This window comes from Mustela nivalis (genome assembly GCF_964662115.1).
Source record: "Mustela nivalis genome assembly, chromosome: 2".
NCBI classification, from domain to species: domain Eukaryota; kingdom Metazoa; phylum Chordata; class Mammalia; order Carnivora; family Mustelidae; genus Mustela; species Mustela nivalis.
In genome coordinates, this window is record NC_139021.1 from 25,908,613 (window position 1) to 25,926,553 (window position 17,941).

At 32.5% G+C, this 17,941-nt stretch overlaps 1 protein-coding gene across 5 annotated transcripts in view; it reads left to right on the plus strand.

The window, feature by feature from the left end:
* CSMD3 (CUB and Sushi multiple domains 3) overlaps positions 1–17,941 on the plus strand; it is a 1,245,805-nt gene that overhangs the window by 929,437 nt on the left and 298,427 nt on the right. For all 5 annotated transcript variants that reach the window (XM_082720053.1, XM_082720054.1, XM_082720055.1 and 2 more), the window contains 2 exons: positions 1,313–1,439; positions 3,757–3,959. In XM_082720053.1, coding sequence (XP_082576179.1) covers positions 1,313–1,439; positions 3,757–3,959 — 330 coding nt within the window. The remainder of the gene's footprint in view (positions 1–1,312; positions 1,440–3,756; positions 3,960–17,941) is intronic.

Genomic DNA, 17,941 nt, shown 5'->3' on the forward strand with positions numbered 1-17,941 from the left:
TAACTTGTTAAACTCAACTGATCATAGATGTTAACCTCATCTATAAAATACTTTCACATCAATATCTACATGAGTGTTTGATAAAATAACTGGGTACTACAGCGTAACCAAGTTGACACATAAAACTAATGTGAAGTATAATACATACAATCTTTGAAATAAATTTACCTATATGAATAGAGCCGACACATTTAAACCATTGCATTCAGTTGTTATTAGGTCTCTTCCAAATGCTTAAAGTTTGTCATTGACTATCTTTGCTCCAATCATAAAAACAAAACAAAACAAAACAAAATAAACCCAAGAAGCTTAATTCAGCCATTGAATGTGAGTAAGATAGAAACAGTGAGGAAAACAAGAAAAACAAATACGGAAGTACCTTCAAATATTTAAGCACAAAGTAAAATGTTTTTGTTTTGAGAGTTTGTTTTTTTTTTATCCAATAATCTGCATAATTTTCAAATGTGTTATGTGTTACAGTGTTATGCTTGTTTCAAGGGTTAGAGATGTAGCACAATTTACTAACTGCAATACTCAGTTTCTTTCATCTCCAATACAGACAGCTCCTTCTGGCTTATCTGTATATTGAAGTAAAACCTCTACAGACTTCTCAATGTATTAAATAGCATCAAAATGGAAAGGAAATCTTCCAAGAGATTAAAAAAAATTATATTGTATGACAATACTTAACATTTTTAATTTGATGAGTTTTATAAAATTTAGGGACCCATTAAATCAAAACTAAACTAGATTTTACTGAAGTGAGAAATCTAATAAAAATGCCACTTTGACTTTTGGGAGGTTAAAAGGGAAAGAGTTTAGAGTGATTTAAAGGGGAATAAAAGGACAATGAAATTTAGAAGGCCTGAGGGACTGCAGTAAAGATTAGTTTTTCTCAGAGGTGGGGTAGCAAGATGATGAATTATTCAGACTGCAATCAAGGCGCAGTGAGCAACTTGCCATCTGTTTTCTCTTCTTAAGTTATCATTATTTAACAACACATCTTAAAATCTTTGAATACTAAAATCAGAGTTCTTGAGTGTGTCCTTTCTTTAAATTCTCTAATTAGGTTAATTTTACTATCTTTTATGTGATCTAACGTGAGACTTTATTGTTTTATTGTATAGTATATTTTTGCTTCAACCAATACATTAATCTGAAAAAGTATTTACAGATGTTTTGTTTTAAGGTGAGGGATGATCAATTCTTATTTTCCTTAAGGTGAAAAATATATATTTTTGAGAAATCCATTGATTGGTTTTGCAAAGATTGGCATTAAATTATGACTTAATTTATTATTTTTTTTTAATAGCTGAATGTGGAGGTCGTTTTAAAGGAGAATCATCAGGAAGAATCTTATCTCCTGGCTATCCCTTTCCATATGACAATAACCTGCGTTGCATGTGGATGATTGAGGTAGATCCAGGAAACATTGTCAGGTAAATGGATTTCATTTTCTCAAAATTACTGGGGAATCTGAAAATTCTGATCAGCCTCAGTATACAATATCAAGCATTAAGGTTTTTCAATATTTTTAGCCTTGGGAAAGAAAAATGTGGTTTTCATCTGTTTAAAGTATGAAAAATATTCAGAAGCATGATTTATTGATTTATGGGTCACAGTGGCAGCTCATATAATCCCTAGAGGGAAGATTTTTACAGTTATAGTAGACCACAGAGATTAAGAATATTTTTATGCTTCTTTGAGACTTTAATCTTTCAATTCTTGATGATTCAAGGTGCTAAGTCCACCATTTTGATAAGGATATAAAGTTGTGGAGGTCACTGTTCTAAGTTCATCCTCATGAACATTTGGAAGAAATAATCATAGAAAGGAATTCAGTAATATTCCGTTTATCCTGGCTTTAGACATATCTCTGGAGCATCAGCTCTCTACCTCTTTAGCCTTGTTTGATTTCTGTTTCCTTTTGCGTTTAATTAGGTGGCCACAATTCTTCACATTATCGACCCCTAGATGAAGGGAGAACCATCATCTCCTAAAACAACAGCCTTCAGGTTTCCAAGGCTACCATGTTTTTTAAATCCTAATTTAACTATTATGGATATGACTAGGAACAGATTAATAAATGAACAAACAAATCCTCCACTCAGAATAAATCTGAGCTAGTTGGTGTGTTGTCACTCTCAAAACAATGACTTTAAGAATTTTGGCGGCACCTGGGTGGCTCAGTGGGTTAAGCCTCTGCCTTCAGCTCTGGTCATGATCTCAGGGTCCTGGGATCCAGCCCTACATTGGGCTCTCTACTTAGCAGGGAGCCTGCCTCCCCACCTCTCTCTCTGCCTGCCTCTCTGACTACTTGTGATCTCTGTCTGTCAAATAAATAAATAAAATCTTTAAAAATAAATAAATAAATTTAAGAATTTTTGTTTTATATAAATGAAATTTCAGACAGGCTTCTGGTGTGTTATCACTCTCAAAACAATGGCTTTAAATTTAAGAATTGTTGTTTTATATAAATGAAATTTCAGACAGGCTTCTGGGTGGTGAAGGTGGTAATAGGAAACAAATATTATCCTTCATATAACTTGCTGGAAGGCGCACTCCATGAATTGTTCAATGTCAGCTGGTGGATTACTTTTGCAAGGGAATTTGCAGACCTCCAAATAAACTACATGAGACCAATTCTCAGCCTGTGTTTCTTTAGTGTAGATCATACATTGTTTTATTTAAATATTAGAATTAGTAAACTTAAAAATACTCAATTTAATAGTATTCTGGAATTTTTCTAACTTAAGGAACAATATTTGATATTAAATTACAATACAAATTTAAAGCTATGACTATTCACATATCAAACATGAGTGTGATATATGTAGAGAGAGAATTAAGTGTGTTTTTATAATTGGATTTCTAATTTTTGACACTGGCCACAAAAAATATCAGACACTAAGTTTGTGTAGAATAGATATAAAGCAGACATAACATGAAATAGTGTTTTGGTTTTCGTTTGTGCATTTGGCCAGGTAGGGTTGGGTAGACATTGATTTTCATCTCACATTAAGGAAATTCCCTTTTACTTTTAGATTACTGGGTATGATTGTAATATTGAATTTTTAAAAAATACTTTGTCTATATAATTTGAGATGTTCATGTACTTTTTTTTCCTTATGCCTATCATTGTGATGAAATGTACTGATTGATTTTTAATATGAACTATTTCTTGCTTTCCTGGAATAAACTTCATTTTAATTCTCATTAAAAAAACATGAAACATTGGTAAATATAGATACTATGGAGTCAGTTCATGACTTTGCCACCCTATAGACAGTTTTATTTAATGTGTCTTGACTCCGTTTGCCACATTTATAGAACTAAAATAAAATACCTTCCATCTTCATTGGGTCACTATGACAAACAGAGAAAATATATGTAATTTATTTTGCACAGTGCCTAGCATGTAATAGAACCTCAGTCAGTGCCTGAAATGTACTCCATGCTCCCTAAGTATCACCTACTGCAGTTATAGTTAAAATTCAGGAACACAGAAAAGAATGCTTAAAGTTTCTGTAATTTGCAAAGGTGACATAAGAGTACTTTTAATCCTATTCTATGAAATTCTGCTGTTCAAAAATATGTATTTAAGGTTATACATTCTGTTTATATAATTCATTTTTAATCTGATAGAATGAAAAAAATTATCTAATAAAATCAAAGATACACATTTGTTATGTTCTTTATTTAAAAGTGAATTCATGTTTAAAATAATCAAACAGAGATTATGTGGTTCTCCCACAGCCTACAGTTTCTTGCTTTTGATACGGAAGCATCACATGATATACTCCGAGTTTGGGATGGTCCACCAGAAAATGAGATGCTCCTAAAGGAAATCAGTGGATCTCTTATTCCTGAAGGAATCCATAGCACGCTCAACATAGTAACCATCCAGTTTGATACAGATTTTTATATCAGCAAATCTGGATTTGCAATTCAGTTTTCAAGTGAGTTATTATTTTATCTCTTAAATGCAAAATAAGAATGCTATTGAGATAGTACTTTAATTTTATTGCCCAAAACTTTAATTTTAAAACTTAAATGATCTTAAATATTCTTATTTCTAGTCTTCATACTCATCTTCAGGTAAGATAAAGTATACTTGGAAAAAAGCAATATAATTAACTTGGAATTAATCAATTAATCATTGAGACCTTCTTTCTATTTGTCAAGCCATTTTTTTAAAGTATAGGTGGTGTTAAAATAATTCAGCAAATGAAATAATTACTTTATTAAAGCTTGTAATCTCAATTAACCATAAAACTGTATATTTCAAAATGTGAAATTTTTGTAGATAAGGAAGGAAATTAATACTTGCCATTAAAAAAAAGCAACCATATATTTTTACTAATTTTGTTTTTCTTCTTTTAAAGATCTTAATTATATATTCCCAGATTTCCTTGACAAAATATTTTAGATCTACTTTTAAATTAAACACTTCCTGTAACAATAAAATATCATTCATTGTAAGTAATTACCAGTGTTCATGGCATGTTTTTTTTTTCCTTCTCTTTTGCTTTCTATAACACTGCTAAGTGGCTAAATATATGTTGTTCTACAAAAGGGATTTTTGCTTCGTGGCTGGAGAAATGAATAAAAACTTTAAAATTATCATTGTTAGAGTTTTGCTTTTATTGCCAACATACATTGCCTTTTTGAGAAAATTATCTAGAGGATTTTCTAATTTTACGGTCTTTAAAGACCCCATTAACAGAAACCTATGCAAATTTCTAAGATCATTTAATGGAAAAGATGCAAACCAGTATTCCTGAAATGTGCCTGAAATCAAGTCCTGGTTCTTTACTAACTACTGAATTTGGGTACCTGATCTCACATTCTGAGGCTGAGTTTTCTAATTCACATAAATATAATAATGCTTATCTCATAAATACATTATTAAAATTAACATGATCATGTGTGTACAATATTTGGTATTAAGTGTATAGTTGGTGTTCAGTGAAGTATAATTACTATATGAGCAAATATAAAATTGGAATCCTCTGAAAAAAGTAAAAAAAAAAGAAAATAAAGAACTTTTGTAATGACTGTCCACAAAATATATTGCTTTTATGGTCAAGAACTGTTTCAGACAGTTAAACAACTTGGCCGACTTTTGGTTGATGGAACAGAGTTGTTTGCAGTAATTGACTAACATAAGTGAACTGTTTTTTATTGTGTAAACCAAGCTCGTGTGAGAGAGGTGTAAATCAATGCAGAAAAGCCAGTGTCTGTGAATTTATACTTTATCTTTTGAGAAAAAGAAAAAAGAATGAAAAATGAAATTACCATGTAATTGATGAACATAAATGGCTTCTAATTCTAAAATACCAGTTGAATATTTTTCATATTTATATCTTCTATTTTTTACTGATTATTTTTCTTTTTATGAAGATAGGAACAATTTGTCAGAGATTGACTGTGGTTTAATTTCAGTTCTTTCTAATTATTGTTTGGCAACTAACACTTCCCCTTTCCTTTACCTTAAATGAGTAATATATAATATTTTATACCTAAATGGTTATTGTGATTTCTGGTCTGACTATACTCATGTGAAAAATTGCTTAAGGCTAGTGTTTGTGAATGTCAAGTTCATCTGCTTAATAGATACCAGCTATTTCATATGCTTCCAGGAATTTTTAATGCATATTTGTCAGTTAAATTAGTAATGCATTTTATATCTATTGTACTTATAGGGCATTTAAGGAAACAATATGTAGTATACCAGAACTTTAATAAATCTGTCTTCATAATATTCTTTTAAGATGCATAGAAATTTGGACTTATGATCTGAAACTAAAAACCTACCCATTGAAATAAAATTAATTTGCAGGTGAATATATTATATTTTAACAAGCATCTATCAATGAAAATTAGTCACTTGTTTGGATATCTTCTGTTACTCATTTTGATGTGGCTTTCCAAGGTCCAGATTTCAAATTCAAAAATATTCTTTTCATAAATGAGATCTTTCTTGGTGTGCCAGAAAACATGTCATGTATTTTACATACATAATCCCATTTAATCCTCACAAAGCCATATGATTTATGTTGGGCCATCCCCATTTTCCACATACATACAGAGAGGTTCAGAAAATGTGTTTATTTGTTGAAGGTCATAGTACTAACAGATGCCTGGAGCTGTGGCTCAAATCCACATGTAGCTGAAGGGAGTTGTTTGCTGTGACAGGTGTCTAGTAAATACTTGGTAGTTATTGACATAATTATGGTCTTGTTATTATTTAGATACATGTATTAATAAGCTAGAGGAAATAGAAAGTTTTTCATTATAAATTATTAGTTACAATGAAGTTCTACAATTTAATCAGCTTGTGTTTCTGATTATGCTCCCAAGTACCACAGCTTACACAAGCAAAGCCGTGGTGAGGCATGGGGGAAAGTTGGAGTGCTCGCAAGGCCGCTTAGAAGGCACCGCTGTCCCCTCTGGCTATAGTCATTTTGCCCTATAGGTGAAAAGGCTACTTTTATTTATTTATTTATTTATTTATTTATTTAAAGATGGATTGATTGATTTGAGAGGGATGGGGGAGGGGAACAGGAGAATCCTGAACCAGACTCCCCTCAGTCTCAGAACCCTGAGATCTTGACCTGAGCTGAAATCAGAAGTCAGATCACTTGACCCACTGAGTCACGCAGGCACTCCAGGACAGGCTAGTTTTAAAACGAAACTGAAAATAAGCAGTTTTATGTGAAGTTATCTTAACTTCAAAGTAAACAATCTTAAAGAAAACGTTAACAGACTACAGGGCAATAAAGCACTACTATAGGTGAAATTTGGCTTAAAGGGCAGAGTTTGCCACTTCAGTGGCTTACCTAACGTCTGCTTCCCTATGTAAATTTGAATCATGTCACCCATTCATTCATTTGTTCATTTACCGTAGGCAAGTCTATTAAGGGACCCGTTAGTAAACATATTTATCTCTAATTATTTCTCAATTGCATTTTCCCTTTCACTCAGGCAAATCTCTTTAGTTTCATATATGCACACACATACTCACTCACACACACACCCTGTGCTGCTTTCTGTGTAAATGTTTTTCACCTTAACCATTTCTCTCCTCCTTTTGCTTAAGTCTTGCTCATTTTTCCAGACTTGACACCAAGACTTCTCTTTATAAAACATTTTCTGACCTCACTTTCTGAAAAATATTTCAGCCCATGCCCCAAGCACTACCTGTATTTTTTTTCAAAGAGGAGAATAAATAGTGAATAATTCATTGTTCTGAAGATGCTTTAATTATGTGATCTTTGCTCCCCAAATGTACTGTGAGTACCTTTGTCACCCTAATGTCCATACAGAAGACATTTTCTATTTAGGACAATCCTATAATTTATTTTCCAAGTCTAAGATAATTGCTGAGAGTGGAAGAAGACACTATTTAAAATTAAGCAGGACAACAAGCATAAGCCCGGATGGCCATAGCCAAATCAGGGTGTTATCATTTTAATTAAATCAGACTTGTACTATATTCTGTCCCCTTTCCCCCCACCTCCTCAATGCCCAATCCTCTTTTGAGCAAGTAGCCATTGTTTAGTGAGTGTCAAATAATGAATTTAAAAAAAAAGAGGAATAAGTCAGGCAACACGAGGAGAAGAGCCTTCAGCAACAAAATGCCACCAACGAAATGTATTTCACTGAATTTGGTGCAAGTGTATTGAACTGAAATGTAGGTCACATACCAACTTCATAATCATCATTAAGCTACTAACGGCAGCCACATGCCTCCCATTTCATGATCCGTTCATTCTTTGCAGAGAATGTCGCTGCCTCTTGGTGTTTCAGTCTGCAAGGCATTTTTGCTTAATCAGAGCTACTTAAGTCTGACACAGCCACCTCATGCTGTCCTGTGTGCTGTCCTCGGTTCTCAGCAGTCAGCCTCTATATCCCCTGCTTAAATGTGTAATCTGCCTCTCTTGTCCCACTTTAGTTCCACGGGGAGGACATCTTTGGGGTATCATGCTGTCATTTGCCCACAGAATAGTTGATTTTGACAGAGCTTTTTCTATGCTCTTCACATTCTGACCTCTCTGTTAAGAATCTACCCCACTGGGTAATAGACGAAGGCCCATAGCCGATGCTGTTGAAAATTCTCAAGGAAATGGATCCCTTAGCCAAGAGAGCTTGACGTCTCTTGGCCTCAAAAGACTGCATGGTGCCCCTGCCTTTGTTCCCATCCTCATTATCATGGCCTGCATTGCTGTGACAGTCAACTAGCCACTCACTTCATTATCCCTCCAGCCAGACTTCTCTCCACATTCCCACCTAACGTTTCTAAAATACAAATCAGACATCACCTTCCTGTTTTAATTTTTTTTTTTTTTTTTTTAACGAGCCCACAGTCATAAGTTCAAAACTTTGGAATTACATTGGAAGCCTCCACAATTTGCACCCGAACTACCTGCCAGCCTCGTCCTTCACAACTTATCATACACATCCAGTCATCAAACTACACTGTTCTAAGAGGGCAATGTCCTTTCACATTTCTGCTTCTCTTCCATATTCCTGAAACATATAGGTCCACATTCAAAATCTGTCAATTCTTCGGCATTTTTCAAGGTCCAGGACAAATGATACTTCTGGTACCAATAAACTCCTAGGCAGAATTAGTCACTTCCACATCTGTACTGCTCTGACACTATATGCAAATTGTATTAGATTTGCCATGTGATCCAGTTTGCCCAGGAAAATTTTAGTTTATGCATGTTGTCCTAGCATCCTGATGGGTTAGCACTTGGATCTGTATTTTCTATTTGTTTTTGTTTGTTTGTTTGTTTGTTTTTTAGTAAAGTATCATTATTTTGGCCAAGATAGGCCAGTATTCTACAGCAATAGAGAAGTGTTCTGCTAAAATTCCCAACATGTATTTAGTAGACCTTTGTTTTCTATTTGATCTCATCTAGCTATGTGTGAGATATGTTTACATGGCTCAGTAATTATAATGCATGATTAAATTTGAAAAACAAATACTGATAATCCATCTTCACTTTCTAATCTTTTACATATGCCAGGTAATTCATCCCTTTCAAGGAGAATTTATAGGACACTTGTATATAAATAAAATATTCTCAGATATGAACATCTAACTTGTTCAGATCTTGAAAGGTAGTTGGAGAAGCATTTGATGCTGTTGCTCTGCAAGCTCTTTTGTATAACAGCAAGTTATGTCATAGTCTTGCTGTGGTTTGAAAGATACATAAAGATGTCAGGACATGAATTGGCAGGATTAGCAGGAAAAATGTGTTCTTAAAATAGGCACAGAAGTAGAGGCTCAGGAGATGTGCTGGAAAGCTGAAGTGTATAGTCTGCATGTTCTTACTATGAGTGTTTTTGTTATTTACTTTGTAGGGTCTATTCACAACTATTTATTTTATCACAGACATATTTTTTTTAAATTTTATTGCAGTGCACTTTGATGGCAGCAGTGAGATTTTAAAAAGTATATGTTTAATAAAAATGTATGTACTAAATATTCACTTCTTAAGATGCTGATTTCACCATCCAAAAAGCAGGTCAGTGAGCCAAAGGATGCTGTCAAGAAGAGCCTAAGCAGAGATCCACCAAGATGTAAGGCAAACTTATCTTTGAAAAAGTTAAAACTGGGCTCCCAAAAGATAGCATGAAAGAATCTAGAATATTTTTATTAGTACTTATAAGTCAAAGTATTTTAGTACATCAAGAAACACATTTTTAAAAGCAGCAGAGAGTCCACATAATCCCATTTCAATAAAATATGTTTAGGTAAGTGGTAAAAATGTTTTACAAAAGAAATCATATGATGATTGATTATTTTTCTGTGCAACCAAAACATAGTGTAATATAGCATTACGTGAGACTTTATTACTTCATGTATCATGTTAGCATTAGACAGGTGGTGGAAGGAAAATTTTATCTTCTAAAATATAAAATATAATTAAATGGTCATTTGAAGTCATGATCATATTAACTCCAGCATCATCATTTTAAAGTATTTGATGTATTAAATAAGTCTTGGTTATTTTAAAATACTTGTCTTCTGTAGCCATGTTCTTTTTAGTGTAATTGTTTCCTAAATGAAAGTGCTCCCTGGCACCACAATAGCATTCGTAGTAATGGACCAGTGTTTTTGTTTTTTTTTTTTCTACTAATATATTAACCTTATATGACAGATGGGATGTTTTGGTTGAGAATGTAACATGTATGATAGTAAAACATGAAATGTTGGGAATTTAGAGCTAAGAGTGTGTTATTTCAAGATACTGATGCGTGGTATTCTTGTTTTATGAACAAATTCTCCACACATTTTCAGACAATAAATCATTAGAATAGCTGTTTAAATTAACTACATAGTTTTTAGATATTGAATACTTACATATTAAGGATTCTGTACACATTGTTCATAATGTCCATATATTAATCATCAAAAAGCCCAATAGTATCTCAATTAAAAATAAAATTGATTATGAAAATGCAACTTGCACATAATGTGTATTAACATACATGGGGACCATAGCAGTGTCAATTGACCATGTGAAAGCCAGAAGACCTAGATCTGCTTAAAAAACATGATGTTGTATTCAGAGAAAGAGAATTCTACTTAAGCAATTTCATTGCTTCGTGTTCTAAATTTTCTTCCTCATGCATATGAAAAGTAATGTGCCAGCTTCCTTTGAAGAAGAACTTCACAATTAGCTCAATAAGTTCAATTTTATATCAGTCACATCATTGCTTTCAAGAATCAGTAGCATCAGTTGCCTCAAATATTAACTCCAGTAAAAGTTTTGTTTACACCCACTACATGAGACCAAAGTGTTGTCTGAAAGTTCATTTTGTAAGGAAAAAAATCTAGTATTATAAATTCAGTTAAAATTTTACCATTTTAATAATTTTAAATTTACTTAGACTTCCATTATGGTCCAGCATATGGTTTTCTAAAGTACTATCTGTATTTTAAAAGAATATGCACTTGCTATTATTGGATGTCATGTTCTGTAAATATCAATTAGGTATAGTTGGTTGATAGTGTTGTGTTTGAAGAATTTTACATCATTTCTGGTTTTCTGTCCATTTTTTTTTATCAACTATGAAAGAGAAGTATTCAGAAGTCCAGTTGCAATTGTGGATGTGTCTACTTATTCTTTCTGTCCTGTCATATTTTTGCTTTGTGTATTATGAAGATATGTGTATAATATTTTAAGTGCTTTTTAATGAGTTGACTTTTTCATTACGAAGAAAGATGTCTCTTTTTCATTGATAACTTACCATGCCTTGAACTTTCTTTGTCTCAAATTAAATATTTTATGAGTAGTCTAACATTGGTGTACTAGTTAGCATCCTTTTAACTTGGTGTGTCTGTATATTTAAAGAGGGTTTTTAGTAGATAGCACATGAATGAGTCTCAGTTCTTTATACAGTCTAAAAATCTCCCCTTTTTTATATTTATAGCCTTTGAAATATTAGGCCTTTTACAGTTAATATAAACTTTTCATATAGTTGACTTTGTCTACCATATTACCATCAATTTTATTGGATCCACCTATTCATTGTTCCTTTTATATTTCTCCTCTATTAACATTTTTTAACTTTTTGAACACCTTTACCCATTTCTTCACCTCCCCTATTCCCTGTCTCTGCCAACCACCTATTGGCTCTCTGCATCTACAAGTTTTGTTTTCTGTTTATTTTTTTGTTATATAAGAAAAAAAAATTATTTTATACATGTAAGAAAAATCATATGTTATCTGTCTTTCTCTGACTCATTTCACATATTATAATGGTCTGAGTGTCCATCCATGCTGTCCCAAATGGCAAAGTTTCATTCTTTTTTATAGCTAAATAGTATTCCATCATATATATATGCACACACACACACACACCAATTTCTTTAGCCACTCAATTAACAATAAACACTTTTTTTCCCCCCCCATATCTTGGCTATTGTAAATACTGCTGCAGTGAATATGGGGATACATACGTATTTTTTAGTTAGTGTTTTTATTTTCTTCAAACAAATACCCAGAAGTGGAAATGCTGGATCATTTAACAATTCTATTTTTAATTTTTTAAGGAATCAATGTACCGTTTTTCATAGTGGCCACACAAATTTGCATTCCCACCAACAGTGCACAAAGATTACCTTTTCATTACATCCTTGAGACCACTTATAGTTTCTGGTCTTTTTGATAATAATCATTCTAAGAGATGTGAAATAATATTTCATTGTGATTACAATTTTCATTTCTCTGATGATTAATGATGTTGATCATCTTTTCCTTCACATGTTAGCCATCTGTACATCTTTGGAAAAATGTCTGTTCAGATTTTCTGCCCAGTTTTTAATTAGATTGTTTTTTGTTTGTTTTTGTCCTCTAGTTGTTGCTTTCTGCTGAGTTATGTGAGTTCTTAATGTATTTTGGATATTAGCCCTTTATCAGATATATGATTTGCAAATATTTTCTCCCATTTAGATGTTGACTTTTTATTTTGTTGATGGTTTCCTTTGCTATGCAGAAGCTCTTTATTTTGATACAGTCGAAGTTGTTTGTTTTTGCTTTTGTTTCTTTTGCTTTTGGTGTCACATTTTTTAAAATATCACCAAGATGTATCTCATGTTGCTTAGTGCCTGCGTTTTCTTCTAGGAGTTTTATGGCTTCAGCTCTTATATTCAAGTCTTTAATCCACTTTGTGTTAATTTTTGTGTATAATGGAAGATAGTTTCATTCTCTTGCTTTTGGCTGTCTAATTTTTCCAACACCATTTATTGAATAGTCTGTCCTTTCCCCATGGTATATTCTTGATTACTTTGTTGTAAACTAATTGGCCATATATGTGTGGGCTTATTTCTGAGCTCTCTGTTCCATTGATCTATGTGTTCCATTTTTATGACAATACACACTGTTTTAATTATGAAAGCTTTGTAATAGAGTTTGAAGTCAGGAATGTGAGGCTCCAGCTTTTTTCTTCTTTACCAATATTGCTTTTCTATACAGAGCCTTTTGTGGTTCTTGCAAATTTTAGGATTATTTGTTCTATTCCTATGAAAAGTGAAATTGGAATTTTGAGAGGGATTGAACTGAATATGTAGATTACTTTGGGTAGTATGAACATTTCAACAATATTAATTCTTCCAATCAATGAGCATGGAGTATCTTTCCATTTATTTGTGTCTTTTTCAATCTCTTTCCTTAATGTGTTGTAGTTTTCAACTACAGGTCTTCTGCAAATTCAACCCTTGGTTGAATTTATTCTGAGGTAGTTCTTTCTTCTGATGCAACTTTTAAATGGGATTTTTCTTCTTAATTTCACTTTCTTGGTGTATTAGTTATACATTTTTTGGTACCTGCTCTAATATTTATAACATGCATTCTTAACTTAGTAAAATCTATCATCAAATTCTGTTACACCACTTCTCATATAAGAACCTCACAATGGTGTATTTCCATTTCCCCTTCAATCCTTTGGGCTATTGTGTTCATTTCTTTCACTTCTATACATGTTAACACCTTAGTACATTTTTTTCTTAACTTTAAGCCGACAATTATCTTCTGAATATTTTTAAGACTAAGTTCACATTTTAAAATTTTAATATTAAATATAGTTATTTGTTTTGTGATAAAAGTATAAATACAAATTTTGATGATAAATAGCCTCAGATAAAAACAAAGCTCTCATAAAATTAAGGAACAGAAATATACCTAGAATTGGTTTGGTGTACATGTAATTTTTAACTGTGGCTGAGGAAATGTTACTCATCACAATAAAAATGTTAAAATGTAAAGATATATTTATATACAGTGAAATAATTAAATTACATTTGTGTGTGTGTGGCAGATGGATGCTGATTCAAAAAATGAATAAGTAAACTTTAGCATATCAGTACCATTTTCTCTTTCTGCTGTTCGTCATTCAGACTTTGAAAGGTTTGCACCTCCAAAACACTCTTTTGCAAAATTGACCAAAATGCTCTGCTATGGTGTTGAAATTCTTAGAAAATGAAAAGTTTAAATGTGGTTTTCATTAAATCAGTTGAAAACCTTTAGTCAAAATATTCAGTTATTAGAATGGTAAAGATCTTCAGCTTTGAAGTTGTTGGTGAATTACAATTATCAACAATAAAGTTTAGCATCAGGAAAACTTAGATATTTCTATAAAATTGTGGAAGCGCAAACTATTTTACTTGCAATTTGAAACTATCTTATGTTTAATTGTATTGCATTAATATTTTATGCTGGAATGGAATAAAATTGATAAAACAATTACACAGCTTATAAGTGAATATTTTAAAAATCATAATTTAAGGGCGCCTGTGTGGCTCAGTTGGCTAAGCATCCAAATCTTGATTTCAGCTCAGGTCTTGATCTCAGGGTTGTTAGTTCAAGTCCTGCATTGGGCTCCATGCTGTGAGTGGAGCCCAATTAAAAAAAAAAAAAATCATAATATAAGAAAACTTGTTGGGACACCTGGGTGGCTCAGTTGGTTGGGCGGCTGCCTTCAGCTCAGGTCATGATCCCAGCGTCCTGGGATCGGGTCCCATGTCGGGCGCCTTGCTTGGTAGGGAACCTGCTTCTCTCTCTGTCTCTTCCTGTCACTCTGTCTGCATGTGCTCGCTCTCTCTCTCTCTGACAAATAAATAAATAATATCTTGAAAAAAAAAAAAAAGAAAACTTGTTTAACAAATTTTACATTGTAAAAATCTTTGTCAAAGAAAGATATCCGAAAAGAAATAAAATTCAGTATCTATGAAAATATTTGAGCTGAAATGTATGCACATTTCTGTATGAAAAAAAAAAAAAAGCCAAAAACCCAAATTGAAACTTTCCTCCATTTTAAAAATTAGCCCTAAACTTACCAGATATCTCAGCACCTATAAAGAGAAAACTTTCTTAAGTAAAAATAGTATGGCCTGTGGAGACATCATTTGAACATGTAAATAATTTTAAATGTATTTAAACTATCAGGGCATCTGTGTGGCTCAGTGGGTTGAAGCCTCTGCCTTTGGCTCAGGTCATGATCTCAGGGTCCTGCGACCAAGCACCTTGTTAGGCTCTCTGCTCAGCAGGGAGCCTGCTTCCCCCTCTCTCTCTGCCTGCCTCTCTGCCTACTTGTGACCTCTCTCTCTCTCTGTCAAATAAATAACATCTTAAAAAAATAATAAAATAAATGTATTTAAACTATCTTTAACAATACTAATAAAAATAAGAATATATTAATTCTTTAGGAAAAAAAGTAAAAGGCACTACATAATGGGCAAGAAACCAATGATGATGTGCATATGTACCACAAATGATTATTTTGATTACATTATTTTTAATGTTTAGGTAATTCATATAAAGAATATGTTTCTTTGTGCATAAATATATGATTTTTTACGAAATTACTTTAAAAAGAGTTTTTGTATGGATAGCTATTTTGAAATGTTCATCAATATAATACCAGTTTTGTTAGTCAATGCATATATTTTTTAAAAATTTTATTTATTTATTTGACAGAGAGAGAGAGATAGTGAGAGCAGGAACACAAGCAGGAGTAGTGGGAGAGGGAGATGCAGGCTTCCAATGTAGCAGGAATCCTGACGTGGGGCTAAATCCCAGGACCCTGGGATCACGACCTAAGGACCTGAGCTGAAGGCAGACGCTTAATGACTGAGGCACCCAGGTGTCGGTCAATACATATTTTTAATTACATACATTATTTTTAATTCCATGTTTCATTCCCAGAACTTTCCAGTTTGAATGATAAAAAGTCACCTAATATTAATACTCATTTTATTATATTAAAGCTATGTACACATCTGCTGTCTCTCTTAGATTACGTTCCTTTGAAGAGATGTTATCATATTAATATTTGTATTCCTAGAAATTGACACTGCCCCTGGTACTTAGTACTTAACAAATGTTAAATAAATCTGGTTGAATAGGAAATTGTTTAATGATGTAAAACAAAGTGCACTGAGACTATATATTGTCAGTTAAAAATAATGTAAAACCATTTTTGTATGATTTTGCTTATTTTTTCTAGTGATACCATATTAGAATTCAATTTCAAATTAGACTTTTATATAGTCTTTTATAATTTTTAGATATAAAACCAGTTTCCTGTATAGGTAACTTTGGGTTTTCACCTAACATGCCTTATGATTTCACAAAAATTTTATCAGTAATTTTATTCCCACTTTTGTCCTCATATTGAGGCATAAGCCACATTGAAGGCAGGGAGGTGGTGTCTCATTAAAATATATCTCCAATATCAAGCATAATATCTAGATCATTGTGGGTGCATGATAATAATCTTGTGAAATAATTGAATATGCATTTTTTAAATAAATTTCTATATTCTTAGAAGTATAGTGCAACTCTGACTTTGAGGTTCCTTTTGCATCCCACATTAACAGCTTTGTTTCCCTCCTGGGTTGATGGGAATGTCTCTGTCATGCTGCCATCTACTTTAACCTGACTTGCCATATCATTAGGTGTAGCCTTAGAAACATAATGAAATTCTAAAGATAGCCACATTACTGAGTAGCTGGCAGAGTGTAGGCCTAGTAATGATGTTGAACATTCTTTATAAAATTGATGGATCTTGTACAAAACAAGAGCTCAATCAAGGGCAAAATACTCCTGGGTGAAATCCACCTCTAGGTTACCATCTGCATTTCAAATATTTTCTGATTTATTTGACTCTGGATGGAATTTTCTTCCAGGTTAAATATTTCCATTACCCCACTTGATTTCCTTATAGATAGTGAAGTGGAAAATATAGTGCCATTTCTCAGTCAATACAGGAGTATAAGGCAATGAAACAGGAAGAGGGGAATGAATATAAGGCCTTGTGAATACCAAATTTGGACCATGACCTTGCCAAATCCTAACATTGCAAAAATGTATAAAACCACTGGTCTTTAATGATTCACTTCAGAATTGATATTTTCATAAGATTATGTAACATAATTGTTAGAATAGAACTTTAAGATTTTATCTGATACTAAATCAGGCAGGTAAAATATTGCCATGCCAGTTTTACAGATGAGGCAGCTAAAATTCAGGCAAAGAGTACAATGTGATCAATGTCCTTTCTTACCATAGGTGAGACTAGATTCTAAGGCTCTCTTGTTTCTGATAACATTACTTATTCAACTAAATGAAATCCTAGGTTTTTCTTTTTTGAAAGGTCTTGAGATAAACAAGTTTATATCAAAGAGTCAATTTTCTGAAGAGAAAGGACATGCTGGAACTTATGAGTGATTTTAGTGTATTTATTCCCTATTGCAGAAAACAATGCAATAAAAAAAACTGGAACATCAGTTTGCCCAAGGTCTCTAAGACAGTCATTCAGACACTACCTCTGAATCATAGTTCAAGCCATCATCCATACTGTATTTGAAATCCGTATATGCACTGGTATATGCACGTATTAGGTGAAGTGCCTATTTCTGATTAAATTACACTCTCATTTAAGTTAAAACAAACACAAGATGAGAAGTCAGAAGTATATTTATAGCACTGATGAGTTGTAACAATGTTGAAAACTCAGTCATATGCTGTACAACTTATATCAAATGCTACCATACAAGGTAAAATCACTAGCTTAAAAAGAGTGAAAATTATAAGACTTTGTATTTTTGCCAATATTCAATTTATTTCTAATGTCAGTGATTTTTAACTCATATGGTGAATTTAATTCTAACAAAGGTATTCTTATCTAGATGGTTTAATAAATTAGAAGTTAGCAATAAGAAATTTTTTGTTTCCAACTGGAGCTTTTATTTCTTTTATTGACATCAATAGCATAGGGAAAATTATATACGCAAGTGAAATTTTAATAGCTTTTTTATAGTTTTCTTTCCAAAAAATCTGAAAATTAAAAGATCTTACAATTTTATGAATGTTTTGGGTGTGGTAAATGATGGGTCTATTAGATATCCAAGTAAAGGAGCTAA